At 40.3% G+C, this 20,752-nt stretch overlaps 1 protein-coding gene across 2 annotated transcripts; it reads left to right on the forward strand.

Annotated features, from left to right (window-relative positions):
• The first annotated feature begins 688 nt into the window (after positions 1-688).
• exosc10 (exosome component 10) lies at positions 689-12,943 on the forward strand. 2 transcript variants are annotated; one of them, XM_046343839.1, is made up of 25 exons: positions 689-879; positions 1,518-1,654; positions 2,165-2,288; positions 2,395-2,499; positions 3,704-3,869; positions 4,106-4,214; positions 4,301-4,376; positions 7,643-7,753; positions 7,930-8,073; positions 8,223-8,413; positions 8,578-8,734; positions 8,841-8,989; positions 9,262-9,312; positions 9,419-9,530; positions 10,325-10,372; positions 10,483-10,558; positions 10,655-10,764; positions 10,915-11,004; positions 11,088-11,156; positions 11,315-11,408; positions 11,498-11,571; positions 11,666-11,843; positions 11,987-12,051; positions 12,221-12,297; positions 12,593-12,943. In XM_046343839.1, exons 1-25 carry the CDS (start codon positions 766-768, stop codon positions 12,621-12,623), a joined length of 2,658 nt encoding a protein of 885 aa, XP_046199795.1. In that variant the 5' UTR covers positions 689-765; the 3' UTR covers positions 12,624-12,943. The 2 variants fall into 2 exon arrangements, with proteins under 2 accessions (XP_046199795.1, XP_046199796.1); XM_046343840.1 differs by having other exon boundaries at positions 10,325-10,367; positions 10,481-10,558.
• The last annotated feature ends 7,809 nt before the right edge of the window (positions 12,944-20,752 follow it).

Below are 20,752 nucleotides of genomic sequence, written 5' to 3' on the forward strand. Positions count from 1 at the left end.
TAACAGCGATGTAAACAAATTTGTGCACAAAATTTGAGAAGAATAAGCTTTTTGTGTGCGTGGAAAATATACAGTATACTGTATATTACCGACTGACATTGCTCATTCTGATATTTCCTAATTTCTTATTATTTACTTGATTATGGATTATGTGTGTATTATTTTGTATTTCCAGGTATTACTGGACTGTTGGAGCTAGAAATACAAGCATTTCGCTGTATCTACGATAACAACTGCAAATCTGTGTACATTTTGATATACATGGAGGAAGATGGGGACAATTCTCAAATGAACATTGCCATCCGCTGGTACAATCTTCTAATTACAACAGCCTTGTGGACTTGTGTGAGGAGAGAAATAGAATGCAGGGTCCACAAAAACAGGCCCGCCCTTTAATTGACCTATGCCTACACAAAGCGTAATAAAATATTTGTGCAGTTCACAGTAGTGCCAACACAGGGTGGGTGCAAGTTGATATTGAGCAGTGGGAGATGGGGGACAGAACAAACAATTTTAGGGTTATTTTACTAAGGGCACTCTAGTCATTTGGGGGGTTTAATTGTATGTGAGTGATATATGCTATATATATTTTTCAAAGTTACTCAAAACAACTAAAATATGGTGCGTTCTGTCTCTGCTCTATACTCCAGTCCGGTTAGTGGCGCTATTGCTCATCTAATGTTAGTGTTACCCATAAAATCCAACGGTGAAGAAGAAAAACCAAGCGCGGTTGCTTCCTGCCACTCGCATGTACAGAAATTAGAGATGGATTCTTCAAACAGTGACAAACACAATAATAATCTATCTGTTAACGAAGATCCAGCTGGTGTGGACAACGAGTTTTGTCCCGGTTTCAAGGATGTGGATGCATTTGTGAAGGTAGTGAGCTGATTAACGAGTTGTACTGTGTCTGCAGCATGTAAAACGTGGAACAGCTAACGTTAGCTAACTAGCTATATGTCTCGTAATAGTAGCTTCAGCAAGCCTAACTAATGCTTTAAAGATTCTAACAAAAAAATAATTTATACACAACATAAGCAAGAACTTTGTCTCGGGTGTTCAGGATGGTCACACCAGGTTCCACTTCTCGCGAGCGAGAATCCTCACAGTAGTACCAGAGGCCCAACTCAGCGTAAAACCTGTCTCCCTCAATCACCAGCAGGTGGAGTTGTTTCGACAAGCAAGGATATTTTGTATAGAAGTCAATGAGAATGTCACATTGGGTCAACAACAAATGTATGACTTATTTTCTACGTGAGGTTGGTTTATTTACTCGAATAGAAGTTTCGTAATGCTTAAGTAATTAAGAGTGTACTGCTGTAAGTAAGACACGTGACATCCCGGAAACTTTGAGAAAAAACGCTTTCAGAGTTGTCTTGAGATTGCTATTCATGGTATGAGGCTAGTAGCATTTAACCATGTATCTTGTCAGTATATCCATCTTTGACGCTAGCTAGCTGCATTATGCATAAAGGTAATTTTAACTTTGAGTAAGCCTTACCCTTTCTCTTCTATAGTATGGACTGGGCACTGTCGTAGCAGCTACCAAGGCATCTGCCAGTCTACCGCAAGTAGGGGATGAATATGACTTATATCGCAGCTTCCCGGGATTTCAAGAATTCTGTGAAACTCAAGGAGATGGACTGTTGCATTGGTGAGTAATAATTTGTAACCCCGCAATTTCACAGGAGGTGCAGCTGCCATAAGTGGGGAGGATGGGATCATAGTAATGACTTGAATGGAATTCATGAAATGGTATCAAACTCATTGTTTCCATACGTTTGATACCATTCCATTTACTCCAGTCATTATTGTGAGCCTCTTCACATCATCAGGCCTGAATGCTGATTGGCTGACAGTCATGGTATATCAGACCATATACCACGGGTATAATCTTGATTTATTTTTACTGCTCTAATTACTTTGGTAACCAGTTTATAATAGCAATAAGGCACCCTGGGTATTTGTGGTATATGGCCAATATACCACAACTAAGGTCTGTACATAAGAAAATGGCCCTTAGCTGTGGTCGGGCCACATGTACATACTGGTAAAGTAGTACTGGATTGTAAACAGTTTGACATTGCTGCAAAGAAAAATGGTTGGCATAAGTCGCTCATGCACCATCTTCCCAACATGTTTGTCTTTTTCTTCCCATGGTCAGTATGAGTCAGATAATGCACCACCATGGCTGCAGAGCTCACATGAGAGACCGCAACAAACTGACGGGGTTGGAGGAAAGATTTGACTTGGTGGTTGACTCCAATGATGTCATTCTTGAGAAAGTGGTATGTATACCAAAGTGGCAGCATATTCTGGACTAATGACTTTTCTAATTCCCCATTATTTTGGGAATTATTCTGAGGTCAACCCTTTTTAAAAATTTATTTTCAGGGTATTCTGCTTGATGATGCTGCCGGAGTCAACAGGAGCCAGCAACCTGTCATGCCCGCAGGTTTTCAGCCCCCTAAGATCGTCGTATCCAGTTGGAATCGTAAGGTGCAGAAACAAAGCTTCTTGGCACAGGGGCCACAAAATGACAAACCTGTCAGAACTATTGTCTAAACATCACAACTTATCATGGTTACTCCATACATAGTCTGAAAGAAGTCGCTGTAAAAAAATACGCAATAATCTCTACCAGACAGAATGTTGAAAAACATTTAAACGTCCACTGCCGTTCCTAAGTTTTGGGATCACTTAGAAATGTCATTGGTTTTTAAAGAAAATCACTTTTTTTGTCATTAAAATAACATCAAATTGATCATAAATCTAGTGTAAACATTCATTTTGTAAATAACTATTGTAGTTGGAAACGGCAGATTCTTTTCAATGAAATAACTACATTTATCAGCAACCATCACTCCTGTGTTCCAATGGCACATTGTGTTAGCTAATCCAAGTTTATAATTAAGTCTCGTTGATCATTAGAAACCCTTTTGCAATTATGTTAGCACAGCTGAAAACTGTTTTAATTAATAGACTATAGACTAGTTGAATATCTGGAGCATCAGCATTTGTGGGTTCGATTGCAAGCTCAAAATGGCCAGAAACAAAGAGATTTCTTCAGAAACTAGTCAGTCTATTCTTGTTCTGAGAAATGAGGGCTATTCCATGTGAGAAATTGCCAAGAAACTGAAGATCTTGTACTACTCCCTTTATAAAACAGCGCAAACTGGCTCTAACCAGAATAGAAAGAGGAGTGGGAGGCCCCGGTGCACAACTGAGCAAGAGGACAAGTACATTAATGTCTAGTTTGAGAAAGACGCCCCAGTTTTCAGCTGTGCTAACATAATTTCAAAGGGGTTTTCTAATGATCAATTAGCCTTTTAAAATGATAACTTGGATTAGCTAACACAACGTGCCATTGAAACAGGAGTGGTGGTTGCTGATAATGGGCATCTGTACGCCTAAGTAGATATTCCATTCAAAATCGTCCGTTTGCAGCTACAATAGTCGTTTACAACATTAACAATTTCTACATTGTATTTCTGATCAATGGACAAAAATGTGCTTTTCTTTCAAAAAACAAGGACGTTTATAAGTGACCCCGAACTTTTGAAAGCTAGTGTACTTTGCGGGTTGTCCTTTTTGACGGTAGGAAGTGGAGATAAATGTCCACATCTTACGAAAAGTTAATGTTTATAACGTTGTTTGGAATGGTATGGTAGTATATTGATTGTATTTTGTCTTTATTGAACAGGGTGGTGACTCTGGTTCTGGACGTAGTTCAGAGACATTCCGACTCCTCCAAGCCAAAAACGTCACCAGACCTCAGTTGAAATTCCGGGAAAAAGTTGACAATAGCAACACACCGTTTACTCCAAAGATCTTCGTCAAGCCCAATGCAATAAAACCACTTCCTTCATGTAGGTCGCGTTTGCCATAATTTCAAATGAAAATTCAGTTGTAACTTATTTTTGTGCCAACACTTTCCTGGTATTTAGAAATTACACATCAACATTGTATTACCCAATATGAATGATTGTGTTCCATGTAGTTGCCAAAAGTACAATATTCTTTACTAAAAAGTACCAATTAAATAAATTGTACATGCAATGAGGTGCGATGAAGATGTCCATTGATTCAGTCTTTCCTGTTGTAGATTTTACCAACAAACACATTCGCAAAGAGAGACCAGAGGATTTGGATGTCCCTGCCGCCCTGGCTGATTTCATTCACCATCAGAGAACTCAGGAGCATGTAGAAGACATGTAAGACATTGAGTCTGTGTACTCTTGTTCCAAGGTTGAAATGTGATAACATCCCATCTGACATTGCTATCATTTTTCCTCCATAGGTTCGCTCACCCATACCAATATGAACTGGATCACCTTGCGTTACCCGAGAATCTTCTGTCCAAGCCTGAACCCCAGGTAAATTGTTTGGTTAACACTTTATTTGAGGTATAGCGTCATAACTAGGATCCTGCGTTTTGAGCAATAAAATAAGACACTGCATTTACTGGTATTTCAAGCATTATCTTGCTAGTGTCGCTGCAGGTAAAAAGTCAGAGGAAATGTTATTTACACAAGATGTCTCCAATCAATGTCTGGTTGTGCGTGTGTGTGTTTGGTGGGGGGGATTGCCTGAGTCAGGGGAGGCTCTGTGAATCTTGATCGCACAAAACCTATTATTTAGCAGGGAATATTATTTGTAGATCAATGATTATACACCTCACTCTGCTCAAGTTGACTCTTAACGGACTCAATCTAATTGTTAGTCTCATACACAGTTCACTGCAGATATAAAAGTACAGTAGAGTGTTTGTGCTAGCTCACTCAACATTGCAGTACAATATCAATAATATACAAAGGTCAAATAAAAAATTACTAGTAATTGTAAGGTATATACATAGTTATAATACTATGTGCACAATAGTATATACAGTACAAATTAATGTGCCATGAATGACTGTATACAAATAAACTGGATAGTGTTTTGGTCACGCAGTTGAATAAATAGTATAAAATACAACAGCAGCGTTGACATTGTGGTTGTGTGCTTGAGTGGAGAGTCAGTGCAAATAGTCTATGGTGCAGGTAGACAGCTAGGTTTAGCTGTCTGATGGCCTGGTAGTAGAAGCTGTCTCAGAACCTGTTGGTCAGATGGGCCATGGACAGTTAACTCTTACCGAGTGACTGAAGTCCTTGATCTTCTGGGCCTTCCTCAAACACCGGTTTCTATAAATGTCCTGGAGGGCAGGGAGCCTGCCCCCGGTGATGTGTTGAGCCATCCTTACCACCCTCTGTAGAGCCTTGCGGTTGTGTGCGGTGCAGTTTCCCTGCCACGTAGTGATGTAGTCGGTCAAGATGCTCATTGGTGCGGCTGTAGAACTTCTTGAGGATCCGAGGTTCCATGCAAAGTTCAATTGCCTGAAGTTGAAGAGGTGCTGTTGTGCTTTCACCACTGTCTGTGTGATTGGTCCATGTCAGATCCTCTGTGATGTGTATGCCAAGGAACTTTAATCTTTAGACCCTCTACTGCAACCTGTTGATGGAGATTGGGGGTGTCCCCTCCTGTGTCCGGTAGTCCACGATCACCTTGGTTTTGCTGACATTGAGGGAGATGTCATTTTCCACTGCAAGTGCTCTCACCTGCTCCCTGTCTCGTCGACTATCAGGCCCACCACTGTTGTGTTGGCAAACTTGATGGACTATTAGCAGGGATGCAAACTGTTGAGGGCCCAAAAAGGTTACTTTTCTTCTTTTTTTGCACTGAAACATGCAAAAATCCCTTCTAGGGGGAAATGTGGGTTAACTAATTAAACAAATAATATTGTATCTACATAATAAATCTGTGTAAAATAAAGTGGTTAATTTAAACCTAACTCACAGCTTAAAAAAATAAGGAAAGCATTCCAATTATTTGTTTCCTCGACTTTATTGCAAATAGCACTCAAGTTAAGAAAAAAACAATACACTGATTTTGCTGTTAGCCATGACAGCCTTTATAATAGAATGCTTGTGACCACACACACATCTAAATATTGCACTTGGGGGAGAAAACATCTTAAGTAGAAATAGAAAGAGACAGAGGCATTCTATTTTTGCTCTATTATAGTGGCCATCGATCAAGTGCACAAGGCTACATGTGTGCAAAAATGTAATAATCCCCACTCACAAGTGTTACTGTCAAGTTCAAAACAACAAAAGCAATATCTTTCGGCTACTGCACATTATTACATTGTAGAACAGATGTCCACAGGCAGAAAGTGTACAATGTGCCAGCAGAGCATGATACCCTTTGTTGACATAATTGATCTCTTTCAGGCATAGAATACACCCGCTATACCCCTTTTTATCCACTGTATTGAAAAAGTGAGAAAGGGGGAAAGTGTGTGGTGGTCCTTTCACCTCTATAGTGGCATCCAGCTTAAGACAGCTCCAGTGACACTTAACTGTTTAACAAGTAATGCCTCATTTTCACACAGTTCTCTCATTCTGAAAATTAACTTACTGTACTGTAGAGGGAAAACATTAGTTCACAGATAGTAGTTAGTTCGTTAGCTAGTTAACATTTCAGATTGCCAGGGTCCAGTAAGCAACTAACGCGTTCCAACTTGAGGAACGGCAAGGAGTGTTATAACGTTACCAGTTCATACTAGATCGAATTGGTTAGGTTACTAACGTTGGTTCATCTGATGTTGTAACATTAGCTAGCTAACGTTAGCTGTCTGACTTTATTTTCACATCATAAACTAAATTATTTGATCAGTTAATTATTTGATCAGTTCAGTTGGCTAAAGTTGCTCAACATTTCTCTGGCAAGCTATAACGGGTAATTCGATCCAGCTAGCAAGATACTTAACAATACTTGTTCCACCACACTTTCTCCCTCACCTCAAACTTTCCAAATGCCAGTTTTCGGTTACAGCTCATGAAGTACGCTTCATCACCTTCTCACCCCGTCTCCGTGGTCAGGCTTCTCACCTACCTCTTTGTTATCGTTCAGGGGACGCGCTGCTGTAAATTAACCACGCCTCTTTCCGAGCGCGCGCTGATGTTGTAACTAGCTAATTGGTTGTCTTTTCTCTCTTCAGTCGCGTGCTGCATTCTGTTATGTAAATGATTGGTTTAGATACACCCAGCATTGCTCCAAACGCGCATTACAGCCAGTCGTCATCCAAAGCCCCCCCTCTAGTTTGCATCCCTATATTAGGGGCAGTTAAAGGGGAGAGTCAATACAAAACAACCATGAAAGTATATAGAAAATAATCAAGTCCAATATTTTCACTTGAAAATACCCCACACGGGCACTTGTTGCAGATTACAATAATATATTCAGCAAAACCTGCAACATTGGGCTACTTTACTACAAACAAAAATGTGCATTATCATGCCTGAGACCTTGTCAAGTCCACCTGGTGTCACTTTCATTTTTGAATAGCTAAATACACTTTGACGCAGTCATGAAGTATTTTGACCATGACTCCTGACACTTTGTTGACCTTGACATTGCTGGATATCTTTATTGAAAGCTGTTGGATATCTTTATTGAAAGCTGTTGGATATCTTTATTGAAAGCTGTTGGATATCTTTATTGAAAGCTAATATTGGTCAAGCACAAATAAGCACTTTTTTTTTGTGATACATTTTCTCAATTGATGCCAGACTTCATTTTCTTTGTTTTGATTTTTCAGATGTACAAACCACTTGCTGAGACAAAGTGCTCATTCATTGACAATCTGGAGGATCTGGTGGCAGTAAATGAGAAACTGGCCAAGACGTCAGAGTTTGCAGTAGATCTGGAGGTACAATTGAGGGTTTTACACATGTTCCTCTGTCTGAGCCAATTAAATTGTACCTCAAATAACTAAGCTTTAAAGATGGCTAAAACTAGCAAGCGTCAATTTTCCCCTTTTGTGACCTCTCATCTGTCCTACCCAACCAGGGTTTTCTGTTGATTCATGTGTATCTTCTCTCTTAGCATCACTCCTACAGAAGTTTTTTGGGCATCACCTGCCTGATGCAGATTTCAACACGGGATGAAGACTTCATTATAGACACCTTGGAGCTGCGTAGTGAGCTGTACATACTCAATGAGGCTTTCACAGATCCCGCCATCGTCAAGGTCATTGCCTGGTTGTCTAAGCACATTTTGGATTTCACAGCCCAATGCTCAATAATGGCAATGTTAGCAGGCTTAGCATTTCAGTTTACAGAAACTTCAGTATAGCCTAGAATTTGAGTCACTAATGTAGGTTTGTATGGCTTTCACAGGTTTTCCATGGTGCCGACTCTGATATTGAGTGGCTGCAAAAGGATTTGGGCCTTTACATTGTCAACATGTTTGACACTCACCAGGCGTCACGTACCCTTAATCTGGGCAGGCACTCGCTTGACCACTTGCTTAAGCTGTTCTGCAACGTGGACTCTGACAAACGCTACCAACTGGCAGACTGGAGAATACGGTAATGTCATTTTGCTAACCCTCTATTATGCACTTTGATGTTGTAGATGTTCATGTGTGCTCTGATTGTTCATAAATGTGTACTAAATAGTTTTCACTTAAAGCTGTTCACGTTGGCCTGGGAGCAAAATATGATTTGATTGAATTGCTTTTGATTTTCCCTAGGCCTTTGCCAGATGAGATGTTTCAGTATGCCCGGGCAGATACCCACTACCTCCTCTATGTCTACGATCGGCTGAGGGTGGACCTGTGGGAAGTGGGCAATGGGCAGCCTGCCCTGCTGCAGATGGTCTGGCACAAAAGCAAAGACATCTCATTAAAGGTACACTTCTCGAGCTGAATAGCGCGACTGAACATTACCGCACCACCTAGGCCTAATTCCCTTGTTAACTTGTTCAGACAATAACAGTGAAAACCCCTCTCTGCAGAAATACATGAAGCCGCTCTTCACCGATGACTCCTACATGGACCTGCTGAGGAAGCAGAAGAAGGCGTTCAACACGCAGCAGCTAACTGCCTTCCGACTGCTGTACGGCTGGAGAGACAAGCTGGCCAGACAGGAGGATGAGAGCACTGGGTAGGGAGGGTCTTGCCTATGGACCCATTTGTCGTTTTCTCGCTTAGGATCCAGATGCTCAAGAGTATTTGGTTTGGATTGTGAAGTTGGTCTATGAAAGCCAGCTTTATACTGTCTGCTACATTTGCTGCCTTCTTTCCCCAGTAAGCTTCTCACACTTCTTGATATGTAAAATCACCTGATTAATCTCAAACTGAGAGAAATAATGACAATGGCAAGGGTTTTTGTTAAGTATATGACTTTTATTTAAACTTGGTTGCCATGTGTTTCAGATATGTCCTGCCCAATCATATGATGATTAAGATCTCTGACATCCTGCCCAAGTAAGTTGAGATGCCGGTCCCCCCCAAAAAAACACACCTGTGCATATGCACACACACAAACATTAATACCATGTTAAACAATCCCCATCTGTTTTTCTTCTACCAGAGAGCCTCAAGGCATCATCGCTTGCTGTAACCCTGTCCCCCCATTGGTGCGGCAGCAGGTCAACGAGCTCCACCTATTGGTGCAGCAGGCCCGGGAGATGCCCCTTCTCAAGGTGAGACATGCCTGGGGGTAGTGTTGATTGTATACTACATTTAACCTCAATCAACTACCTGAATTAATTGAGTTATCTATTTTCAATGATGACAACCTCACTAACCAGCCTGACACATCTTTGTTTGGGTGACTTGATGCTGTTATAGTGTCAAATATGTAACTAGTGAATAAAGGTACTCTAATAAAATCAGATTTTTCTGGTAACATACAGATGATGTTAGCAGATGTTAATGCGAGTGTTTGTGCTTCTAGTTCCGACAGTGCGGTAATATCTAACAAGTAATTAACAATTCCCCAATAGCTATCCAATACACACATCTAAAAGGGTGAATGAGGATATGTACATATAAATATATGGATGAGTGATGGCATGGCGGCGTAGGCAAGGTGCAAACGATGGTATAAAAAACAGTATATACATATGATATGAGTAATGTAAGCTATGTGAACATTGTTTAAAGTGACTAGTGATCCATTTATTAAAGTGGCCAGTGATTAGGTCTCAAAGTAGGTAGCAGCCTCTGAATTAGTGGTGGCTGTTTTAACAGTCTGATGGCCTTGAGATAGAATCTGTTTTTCAGTCTCTCCGTCCTAGCTCTGATGCACCTGTACTGACCTCGCCTTCTGGATGGTAGTGGTGTGAATAGGCAGTGGCAGTGTTGTCCTTGATGATCTTTTTGGCCTTTCTGTGACATCGGGTGCTGTAGGTGTCATAGGGGGCATGTAGTTTGCCCCCTGCATTTATACAATGGATTTCACTTGAATCAATGTTTTCCGTGTGTGTGTATATAGGCTGAAATTGTGGCTGACAAGAAGAAAACACTCACGCCCATAAAAAAGGTTTGTAAAACTAGTTAATTGATACCACATCCACTTGGTTATACATTTTCATAGGCAGTTTTGCTCATAAATGACCTATCTGAAGTGCCATGCATTGGTTCTTTTTGCAGCCAGAAATTCCTCTTTTTGGTCCTCATGATACATCCAGAGTATCTGAAAGTGATATCCCCAGCTTTACCCCAGATAGTAAGATATATCTTAAGTCCATTGTTAACATTAATTATGTTGTCCTTGGCTATAGTCAATTAAACCAATGAAAATGTACTTTGCGTCTACTTTCAGAACTCTCAACCAAAAAGGGGGCACTCTTTTCTGAAGAGGAGCAGGGTGAGGAGGTTGACATGCATAAAATGATGGGTCTAGTAGTTTCAGCGAAAATCACATTGTTTGAGGTAAGAACTATGATGTCTGGTTTTGTTTTGGCCCATGAATGAATGGTACACTACAGTACACCTCTCAGATTTGTTGTCTGTTATAAGACTGTTTGAAATATGACTAATGATCTCGGTTGGTGACTTGCGTGTTTTGTGCTTCTTTTGAAGGAGGACACCGTCAAAGACCCTGGTAACCTCACAGTGGCTCAACAGAAAGCATGCAGGGTTGTCGAGTCTTTTCAGAACCCTTTCCGAATGGTAAGATGCATTGACCTGGTAATACGTGGTTAACCAATGATGTGTTTTGTTTGTGTTGCTATAATGCATCCTCTTGTTTTTAGTATCTACCATCAAACGACATCCATATCTCCAAAAATGCTAAGTTCGACCCCTCTACGAAAATATATGAGGTATTTATTAATTCATTGATATTTGTACATAACAATGATTGTGGCAGAAATTATGCCACTGAAATCTGAACTCGAAGATGGTCAATATTATCTTGAAGTTCGAACTGTCGAACTTCATTTGTCCTGCTTGTGTTATATTATCCACTATGTTTCAACAGATCAGTAATAGATGGAAGCTGCAGAGTGTGGAACAGCAGCAGAAGGAGGTAGAGGCCAAAAAGAAAGCGAAGGAAGAGGCAAAGGCAGTAGCAGGTGTGGTGTACTTGACTTGATTCAAATTAACTTTCCAAAATTATTTCAAACCATCCTTTGTGAATATTGTGAGATTTATTGTCCTACAGAGGAAAGGAAGAAGGCCAAGCAGAGCTACCAGGAATCACTTCAGAATGTTGCGACTGTGCGCCAGCAAGCTTCAGTGAGTAGTTTTCACATTTCTTCAGAGCTATAAGAAAACATTTTCAATTCTGTGCAGGCAAGTTCTCATTACATTGTGTTTACATTTCCATCAGGAATCTATAAAACCAGGAGGAAAGAAAAGGGAGAGGGTTGCCAGTGAGACAGGAGAATCGACCCCAAAACCTAACAAGAAACTAATGAAAGCTGCTGTGAAGAAAAACGAGGACTCTACAACACCTCTAGTTTTCAAACCATATGACTACAGCCAGTCAGATTTCAAAGTCTTTGCTGGTACGCAACCACATGTATTTGTTTATGTTCTATCTGACTTTGGTCATGATATTTGTAGTTGGTTGATGCGATTATTTTGTATCTCCACACATGACCTTCCTTTCTCATTGTATGTGGTGAAATAAATCATTTTGATGTTCTAGGGGCCAAAGGAAATGATGGTAAACAGTTTGATCCAGACAGACAAGGTCATGAACCCAGGAAAAAGGTATTATTAACATCAAGTTATAATTATTACATTTGCCAAATTAACCCACTGTGTGCATTCAATGTCATCTTGCTAAGTCTACCTTTAACACTGGCAAGATATTTGTGGAAAAGTAACAGTTCTCATGGCTATTGTAATATCAAGTGAACATTATTTTTGGTTTCTGTAGAAAAATGCAAAAGCACAAAAATCGAATGCCTGTGCTGGAAACCGAAGTATGTCCTTTTTTGGTGGAAAATCCGAAAGGTAACAAGATCCATGCTTGCTGTTTTGGAGACACCATCGCACTTGCTCGCAAAGATATTTGCTGTGGCTAATTAACAGTAAAAAAGTTAATTGCTTAGCCACAATTAGGCATGGTGTTTAGCTAGCCACCTAAAACTGTTTACAGTTAACAATCTTGTCTACTTTTTCTAGAAAATGGCGGGTATCTCCAGTTGACATTTTACCATTGTGACGTGCATATTAATTTTCTATCACAATTCCAGTTTTGATTGTTCTACTAATATCACTGTGTTGGTTTTCTTTATTCATCTTGCAGAGGAGTCCGTCGTAACTGGCCTAAAAGATAGGTCTACCCATCAATGAACTTTTCTTCTCTTCTCAAAAAGGAAACCTGTTTTAAAATTAGATTTTTTTGTGTGTGGATCTAGTTACCCTATGTTAGTACAATGGTGCACAAAATATTTTTTTCTTTAACAAAGTATTTGCAGCCTGCTTATTAAAATAGTTTTTAAGGGAATTTTGTCTTATTTTATTTGTTGATGGAATCCTTACAAAATGTGCTTGCAAACATTGACTAGACTTTCAGGTACATTTTTAACCACAATTGTTGTTAAAGCTCATACAGTTATTGGCTGCCTCTCATTAAAAGGGGAACTGGTCAAAACTATGCAGACTTTGGGAATGATCATTTTGAAGACATTTGCAGTAGTTTTCATAAATTGAGTACCTTTCCAAGATTAGTTTTGCAAATGAACAGCAACCAGTGACTGTTGTCTAATGGGCAACAAGTTCTATTATACCTGGCTGAAAGTAATGGTTGAGGGGAGAGCCAAAGAACAGGAGCGTAGGAAATCCCTTTTGTTATACTGACTGTGTATTAATGCCTGCTGACTGATACTATCTTGTAAAGACAGACAAAAAAAGTTAACAAATTGACAAAGTATCTATTCTAAGCTACCTCAATACGCAGATGATATATGGACAAAATATACTGTATATTATATATCCACAGCGATGGATTTGTGCTTTTTTTCAAACACCTATTTTTCAGTGGCTATTGATGGGATTATAACTGACTAAATAGACCCAGAAAAAAATTAACAAAAAGGAATTTTCATTTCAGTTGACTGAAACGACACGACAAAATTATCTGACTACCTAATGTATTGTTCCGAAACTGGGGCGAAGGGTGTGCAGGAGTAGCGCTTAATTATTTTTTTAAAATTAAGAACTTTGTGCTTATCACTGAAACTCTTAATCTCAAACTCTTCTCCAATCCAGTAGGTCAGGTGTTCCTAAACTTTTTCACTCAGGCCCCCCTTTTTAAGCGCAAGGGAACATCCCGCCCCTGCACGCACACCACCCCTATTTATATAAGCACGGTTCATGACACAAACTGTTTGTGACTTTAAGTTTAAGTGACTTAAACATTACAACAATCTATGGGCTAAAAAACAGCTGACTAGTTGGGTTAGTTGATCTGGACATTTCTGACAATTTATAAATGGCCCTGTAAGGTATGCAATGATTGACAGGATAAGAGAAACTGATGCACTACCCAATTAAACCTTGTGCATTCTACCACAGATTATGCCAATTATGACATCTGTTATGATTTGATCCATGCCATGAAGTAGGGGTGATTAGATGGTAAAACTGCAAGAATTTGTAAGATTTTCACTTTGCGTTGTTTAGATAAATGATCATGGGATTGGGGTAGGGGAGTGAAAAAAAACGTGGGATATTTATATATGGGCCCCGGCGTGCTCATGATATGCTCTTATCTATTTATTTGTGGGAGTTTGGAGTTGGACAGGTGCTCTGCTGTATGATATACAGTTTAGTTTGAGTTGAGTCGGGTCTCTGAGTTTCAAATTTGGGGAAGAAAATTTCCACCATTAAAAAAAGTAAATGAAGCATTCCTTGCATTGATCATCGCATTTGGAGACTTAGGTAAGATAGCCTACTATTCCTGTGATCAGTAGATTATAGTCATCACTGTTCACAAAAAAGACTATGGTGGCGTAGAGTAAGCCTAGGCTATATAAGATTTTTTTTTAAACCCATTTCATACAATTCTACACTGGAGACATTAGCAGAATATTTTTTTAATGTGACAAAAATGTACAGGGCAGAATAGTCCTATAGGTTACTGCTGACAATGACAAACAGATCAATAAAAACAACTGTGTTTGCAACCATCTAATCTAGGCCTTTGGAAAGGGTAGACACAAATTGTACAATATGAAGTACATCTAACCTGGAAGAGGAAATGATTGTCCAAAAATGTTTCCAGTGGCACTGACCAGTGATAGAGTCACAGGGGATATGGACGATGCTCCCCGCTGGTGCCAATAAGATAGGCCGCTGTTCGCTCAAGTTGTTGAATTTTGATAAGTAAAAGACCATCTCATTGTCTTCTCTTTACACCAATAGCGATTTTCATCCCAAACCATGTTTTCCTGCGATGAAGTTGGGGGTAGAGAATCTTTCTATTTTTTTTTTACAATTCTAAACTTGGGGAATGAGAACAGTATTATATTCGTAACGTGACATTTTCTCACCCATGGCTCGCAGGTCTGCTCCTAATAATGTCAAGCATATAGGCTTACAAGACCACTAAGCAAAACAGTGCTGGGCAAGGCCCTGTGAGTTTTCCACCTGCCAGTGCTGGATACAAGGCAGGGTTGTTTTTTTTGCAATGGCTCGCATAGCTGTCAATGTTATTGAAACCGTTTCTTTTTGTGCTCAGTTTTATTAGCCACAATCTTGCTTGTTGGATGTAATTCTCTCAAACAAAGTTGTTTTCCCGCGATTGTATTTTGAAATATTATGATATGCCGAGAGAGAAAAAAAGAATGGACACTTTTAGAATAGTACCCATTTATAATGAGTTCAATTACAATTAAGCTTGGCAATGAATGTGATATAGGCAGAGCCGGTCCTGACCTCACTGGGGCCCTAAGCAAAATTCTGCTAAGTGGCCCTCCTACCTGACCCGTGAGACATGTAAACTGTTTGCCATTGTCACACCTGACACCCGTGCTCCCACAACAATCCTCCCTCCTTTAAAACATTTTGCTCCATCTGTCAGTCTAAGAATAAGTAGACCTATACAGAACAGAATGAGGTATAAACAAACAATATTTATTGAATATAATATTTTCTATAGAATCTTATGAGTAAATATTAACATAAATATGAAATGGTAGAAAATAAAATATAACAATGAGCTTTGGCTCTGCTGCCTGGTAATTAGTCCAGTCCTTACAATATTATACAGTTAGCGTTGTCTCTACAATGTAAACATAAGCCTATAGGATATGGCTGCAGCTTTGTCTCAAAATAGTCAAATAAAACCTATACAGCTGTGTGATTAACTTTGGTTCCCTCTACAGCCTGGGCATTTTCAGCATCAGCACAGGCACCAGTCTATCTGGACTGTCTGGAAGAAGTTGAGAAAGTATGTCACATAGTTAGGCAGTCATTTACACACATGCACTTCTGCCGTACAATCTTAAATGTTACTAAGTGTATATATTTTAATGTTTGAATTAAAATCTTAACATCAAAATATTCCTCTTCTGCATTTTCTTGAGGCATCATAGGACATGTTTCCCCATGTCATGATTTATGCTCATGATGGCCAGACCACTCAAACGTTCATGATTTATGCTCATGATGGCCAGACCACTCAAACGTTCATGATTTATGCTCATGATGGCCAGACCACTCAAACGTTCATGATTTATGCTCATGATGGCGAGACCACTCAAACGTTCATGATTTATGCTCATGATGGCCAGACCACTCAAACGTTCATGATTTATGCTCATGATGGCCAGACCACTCAAACGTTCATGATTTATGCTCATGATGGCCAGCCCACTCAAACGTTCATGTTTTATGCTCATGATGGCCAGACCACTCAAACGTTCATGATTTATGCTCATGATGGCCAGACCACTCAAACATTCCTGTGACATGGAAGACCTCGGGTAGCTTTTGATGAGCTTTCATTTTGAGAAGCTCCTCTCTGGATAGAGTTCGTCCAGGTTGTTCTCACAGAGAAAGGAAAGTAGCTCAAAGACAGTCATCATATCTGATGGCAGATCAGGTCAATTCTGAATCTCGTGTGCCAGGTCCATTCCACTGATGTTAGTCACCTCTGAAGGTTATAGTGTTTTCCATTTCCATGCAGTCAGCCTTTAAAGATTCACTGGACATCTGAGAGGCAGTGCTGAAGTTCAGCAGCACTCCATATTTGGTTTTACCTGGTTGAGTGTTAGAAATCTCTCATTCATGGATGTCACAGCAGAGTCAACCACAATGTTGAAGTGGTTGACTTCAAGGTTTTTCAGTGCATCAGTCACTGGATCATCAGGAGCCTCATAGCTGAAATGCCTCCTGCTGTTTCTCAGTCTCTTCTCTTTCAGATCAGCCTCCACATGTATTTCTTCACAAATGCTTTTGGCTGTTGTCTGGGCCTCAGACAATCCAGTTTCCCGGATTGTAGTGAGGGAGGCCTTTGCATTTGAGATTAAATTCACTGCGATATCTAACTGCGTTGAGGTGGATTGGAGGAGCTTGTTCACCTTGTTTGTCATTGTCAGTATCTCACACATACAATACAGCAAATCAAGAAGCGGTAGGACCCAACTTCCTCTGCAAGTGCTTGTGCCTCCACTTTGGCCACAGGATCGTTGATCGTCTGTCTGGCTTCCAGTAATGCCTCCCGAACCTCAGAAGCCTGATACCTGATTGCATGAACACTTTGGAGCCTACTCTCCCATCTTGCATCACTCCATGACTTCACGGTTATGTTCCCGTGTTTCTTCAAAACACTCCATCTTTATGTGCCAGCTGAAAAGAAGGTGAAGAGCTTTTGCACATGCCCAAAAAACCCAACTGCATCTTTTGAAGATTTGGCAGCATCTGCAATGAAAATATTTAGAGTATGTGCTCCACATGGGATTAACACGGCTCTGGGATTTTTTTTTTTTACCTGTCTGTATTGTACACCTTGGTGCTTGCCCTTCACGTTGGCCCCATTATCATAAGCTTGCCCTCAGCAAGCTTCAAATGGAATCTAGCTCGTTTTGCTCATCTAAGATGACAGTGGACAGATTCAAGCCTGTTGTAACCTCAACATTCACAAAGCCGAGGATGTGCTCCTTGATCTCTGGCTCTCCCTTTAAAGCCACGTTTCTCAGAATAATGGACATTTGCTCCTGGTGACTAATGTCAGGTGTGCAGTCCAAGATAATGGAGAAGTACTTTGAGTCTCTTACTTGAGTCACTATTGCTTCCAGAATCTTGTCACTCACAATCTGTATCAGCTCATTCTGTGTGTGCTTTCCAAGGTAATGAGGATGTATCTCTCCATTTTTTTTTGTTGCTGAGATTATTTTCCATAACCCGGTCAATTTTTGGCCAGTAATTCAACCTCTTTTAGGAAGTTTCCATTATCTGGTTGGAAGAGTTTGTCTGATGAACACCTGAATGCTAGGTTTCTTTCAGCCAGAGACTGGGTGATTATTAGTAAATGTGTAAGGACATCCCGCTATCTTTCTTTCAGCCTCCAAAATTGTCATTTGTATCTGGTCAAGAGTCTGTCCCTGACTTAGGCACATATCAAGTTCTCTCCACTTAATCATATTGTGTGTGTGTTCAGGATGACCATCATGGTGTTTCAGAATGACGTTGATATTTGACCAGTCATTCATGCCTTCGTTTATTATTTTGTAGTCTTTTGAAGAAAAGAGCTTACATCAAAAACAATACTAGTACTGGCTGAGGCTACCTGTACTTCACCTGGGTCTGTGTTGTTACTTGCTGAAGATGGCTGTATTGGGTCTGTGTTAGTACTTGCTGAGCTGCCAGCACTGGGTCTGTTTTAGTATTTGCTGAAGCCGGCTGTACTGGGTCTGTGTTAGTACTGGCTGGATGTGGATCAACTGAGTAGATGCTTGTACTGGCTGATGATCCAGCATCTCCTCTACTGACAAACTTAACATAGCACCTGTAGATTTTATATAGAACAATACTATTATTATTTTTATCAGCTGCATCAGGCCCATTCAAACTGGCTCCCCCAGATTTCCTTTTTAAACATTTTCAAATATAAAATACTATTTATACTATGGCTTGGCTGAATACTTGATGGTTATTATTCACTGAGAGATGTGCATCCATATTGCCCAGTATGCCGAGCTAATCAACATTTTAAATTCAATATATAAATCGATAGTCAATGTCAATCCATTGCTTTCAATCTTGCATTAGTCCAGAGTTGTAACTAAACCTTGACTGAGAGACTAGATTATTATTGTCTTGTTTTAAAATTGTGCACCTCTGAGGAGTGCCATCACGCCCATATATAATTGTCTGGATTGGTCTTCAGAGGTTGCTGCTGGAAAGTGCGAGTTTCATTTAGTGCACGTGAATATGAACGCATGTTCACACACTATGCGGTTATCTTTACCCAGCTGCAAATTATAAACACTGTTGCCTATTGGCGTTAATCAAACTTAATAAATAGTTGTATTTCACTCTCACTTTTGTCAGTCACAAAATCACAGAACACAGCCCTGGAAGTGGCTGGCAAGCAAGACACAGACAGACCAAGATATGCACTGCCCAGCTAGGTTAGCAAGACAGACAGACTAGAGGGAGATGCACTGCAAGCTAACACATCAACTTAACGTTACTGTTATTTGCTGACATCAAACTTGCTGTTCCCGCAATTCACTCTCCATGTTTTTTTCTTCTCTTTTCGTGACCAGAAGGATAGTTCCGCTTCATCCTCTCATCGAAGTCGTAAACATTGACACCTGCTTTGACATGAGGGGGAAGCGGGGCCCTTGCGCAATATTCGGGGCCCCAGGCAACTTGCGTTGTGAGCGTATAGGGCCGCCCAGATCTGAGTATAGGCTACTACTATGGCAGTACAGAAGTAATAGATTACATCTGCCTCCAGGATGCTGGCCTTCTAGGCAGAGTTGCAAAGAAAAAGCCATATATCAGACTGGCCAATAAAAATAAAAGATTTAGATGGGCAAAAGAACACAGACACTGGACAGAGAAACTCTGCCGAGAAGGCCAGCATCCCGGAGTCGCCTCTTCATTGTTGACGTTGACTGGTGTTTTGCGGGTACTATTTAATGAAAATGCCAGTTGAGGACTTGTGAGGAGTCTGAACTAAAATAGTCTGACAAATTTCGGAAGAAAGTTCTTTGCTTCTGGCCATTTTGAGCCTGTAATTGAACCCACAAATGCTGATGCTCCAGATACTCAACTAGTCTAAAGAAGGCCAGTTTTATTGCTTCTTTAATCAGAACAACAGTTTTCAGCTGTGCTAACATAATTGCAAAAGGGTTTTTTAATGATCAATTAGCCTTTTAAAATGATAAACTTGGATTAGCTAACACAACGTGCCATTGAAACACAGGAGTGATGGTTGCTGATAATGTGCCTCTGTATACCTCTGTAGATATTCCATGAAAAATCTGCTGTTTCCAGATACACTAGTCATTTACAACATTAACAATGTCTACACTGCATTTCTAATCAATTTGTTATTTTAATGGACAAAAATTGTGCTTTTCTTTTCAAAAACAAGGACATTTCTAAGTGACCCGCAAACTTTTGAACGTTATTGTATATTTTTAAGTTCACGTGTACCTTTATGGAGGGTTCAAGGAAGGCAGCCCAATGGACAGGCACATTTCTTCAGGAAGACGTGTGTAGAGGTGCAGCCATCTTTTTGCGTGTCGTTCGCCATAAAACATCACAGAAGAAGAACACATGCTAGGTGCGTCATAATGTGACATACAGGTTGATGTCAACAAGTGGGCAGAGTGGCCAATATTTTGTGAGCGAGGAGAGGCCGGAGATAGCCAGACTAGTAAATTGGGCTAAGGAAGAGAAGGTGGGTATTGGAGAAAGGCCATCAGTGCATGTTCTGCAAGCAGTACAGTGGATGAAGCCACGGTAGATGTGGTTATGGACAGCGAGGAAGAAGGAGAAGAGTCAAGTGCAGTGGGAAGATGTGTGTTGAGGAAGAATGGTGCCAAATCCAAATGGTATTCTGTAGTCTCTGATGGCTCAGAAATTTTACTTGACAAGAGTGAAGATGAATTACCTGTGGTCTGAGTCTCGCCCCGATGGTCATGCAACGGATGATTCGGGCCCAGTGGGAGTTACATTTTTGGAGAAAGTGGATCCCTGCCTTTTGGCTGATCCATATCCATATCAGGCAGGGTAGAAAATAAGTTGGGTACTGTTAAATCGGTAAAGGTAGCTTGAAGTGGACTTGTGATGATTTTCTTTGTTTCTTCCATCCAGAGGGAAAAAGCACTTTGTTTTTTATTTTAATTTTACCTTTATTTAACTAGGCAAGTCAGTTAAGAACAAATTCTTATTTTCAATGACGGCCTAGGAACAGTGGGTTAACTGCCTGTTCAGGGACAGAACA

The sequence above is a fragment of the Oncorhynchus gorbuscha genome, linkage group LG03, assembly GCF_021184085.1.
Source record: "Oncorhynchus gorbuscha isolate QuinsamMale2020 ecotype Even-year linkage group LG03, OgorEven_v1.0, whole genome shotgun sequence".
Classification (NCBI taxonomy): Eukaryota; Metazoa; Chordata; class Actinopteri; order Salmoniformes; family Salmonidae; genus Oncorhynchus; species Oncorhynchus gorbuscha.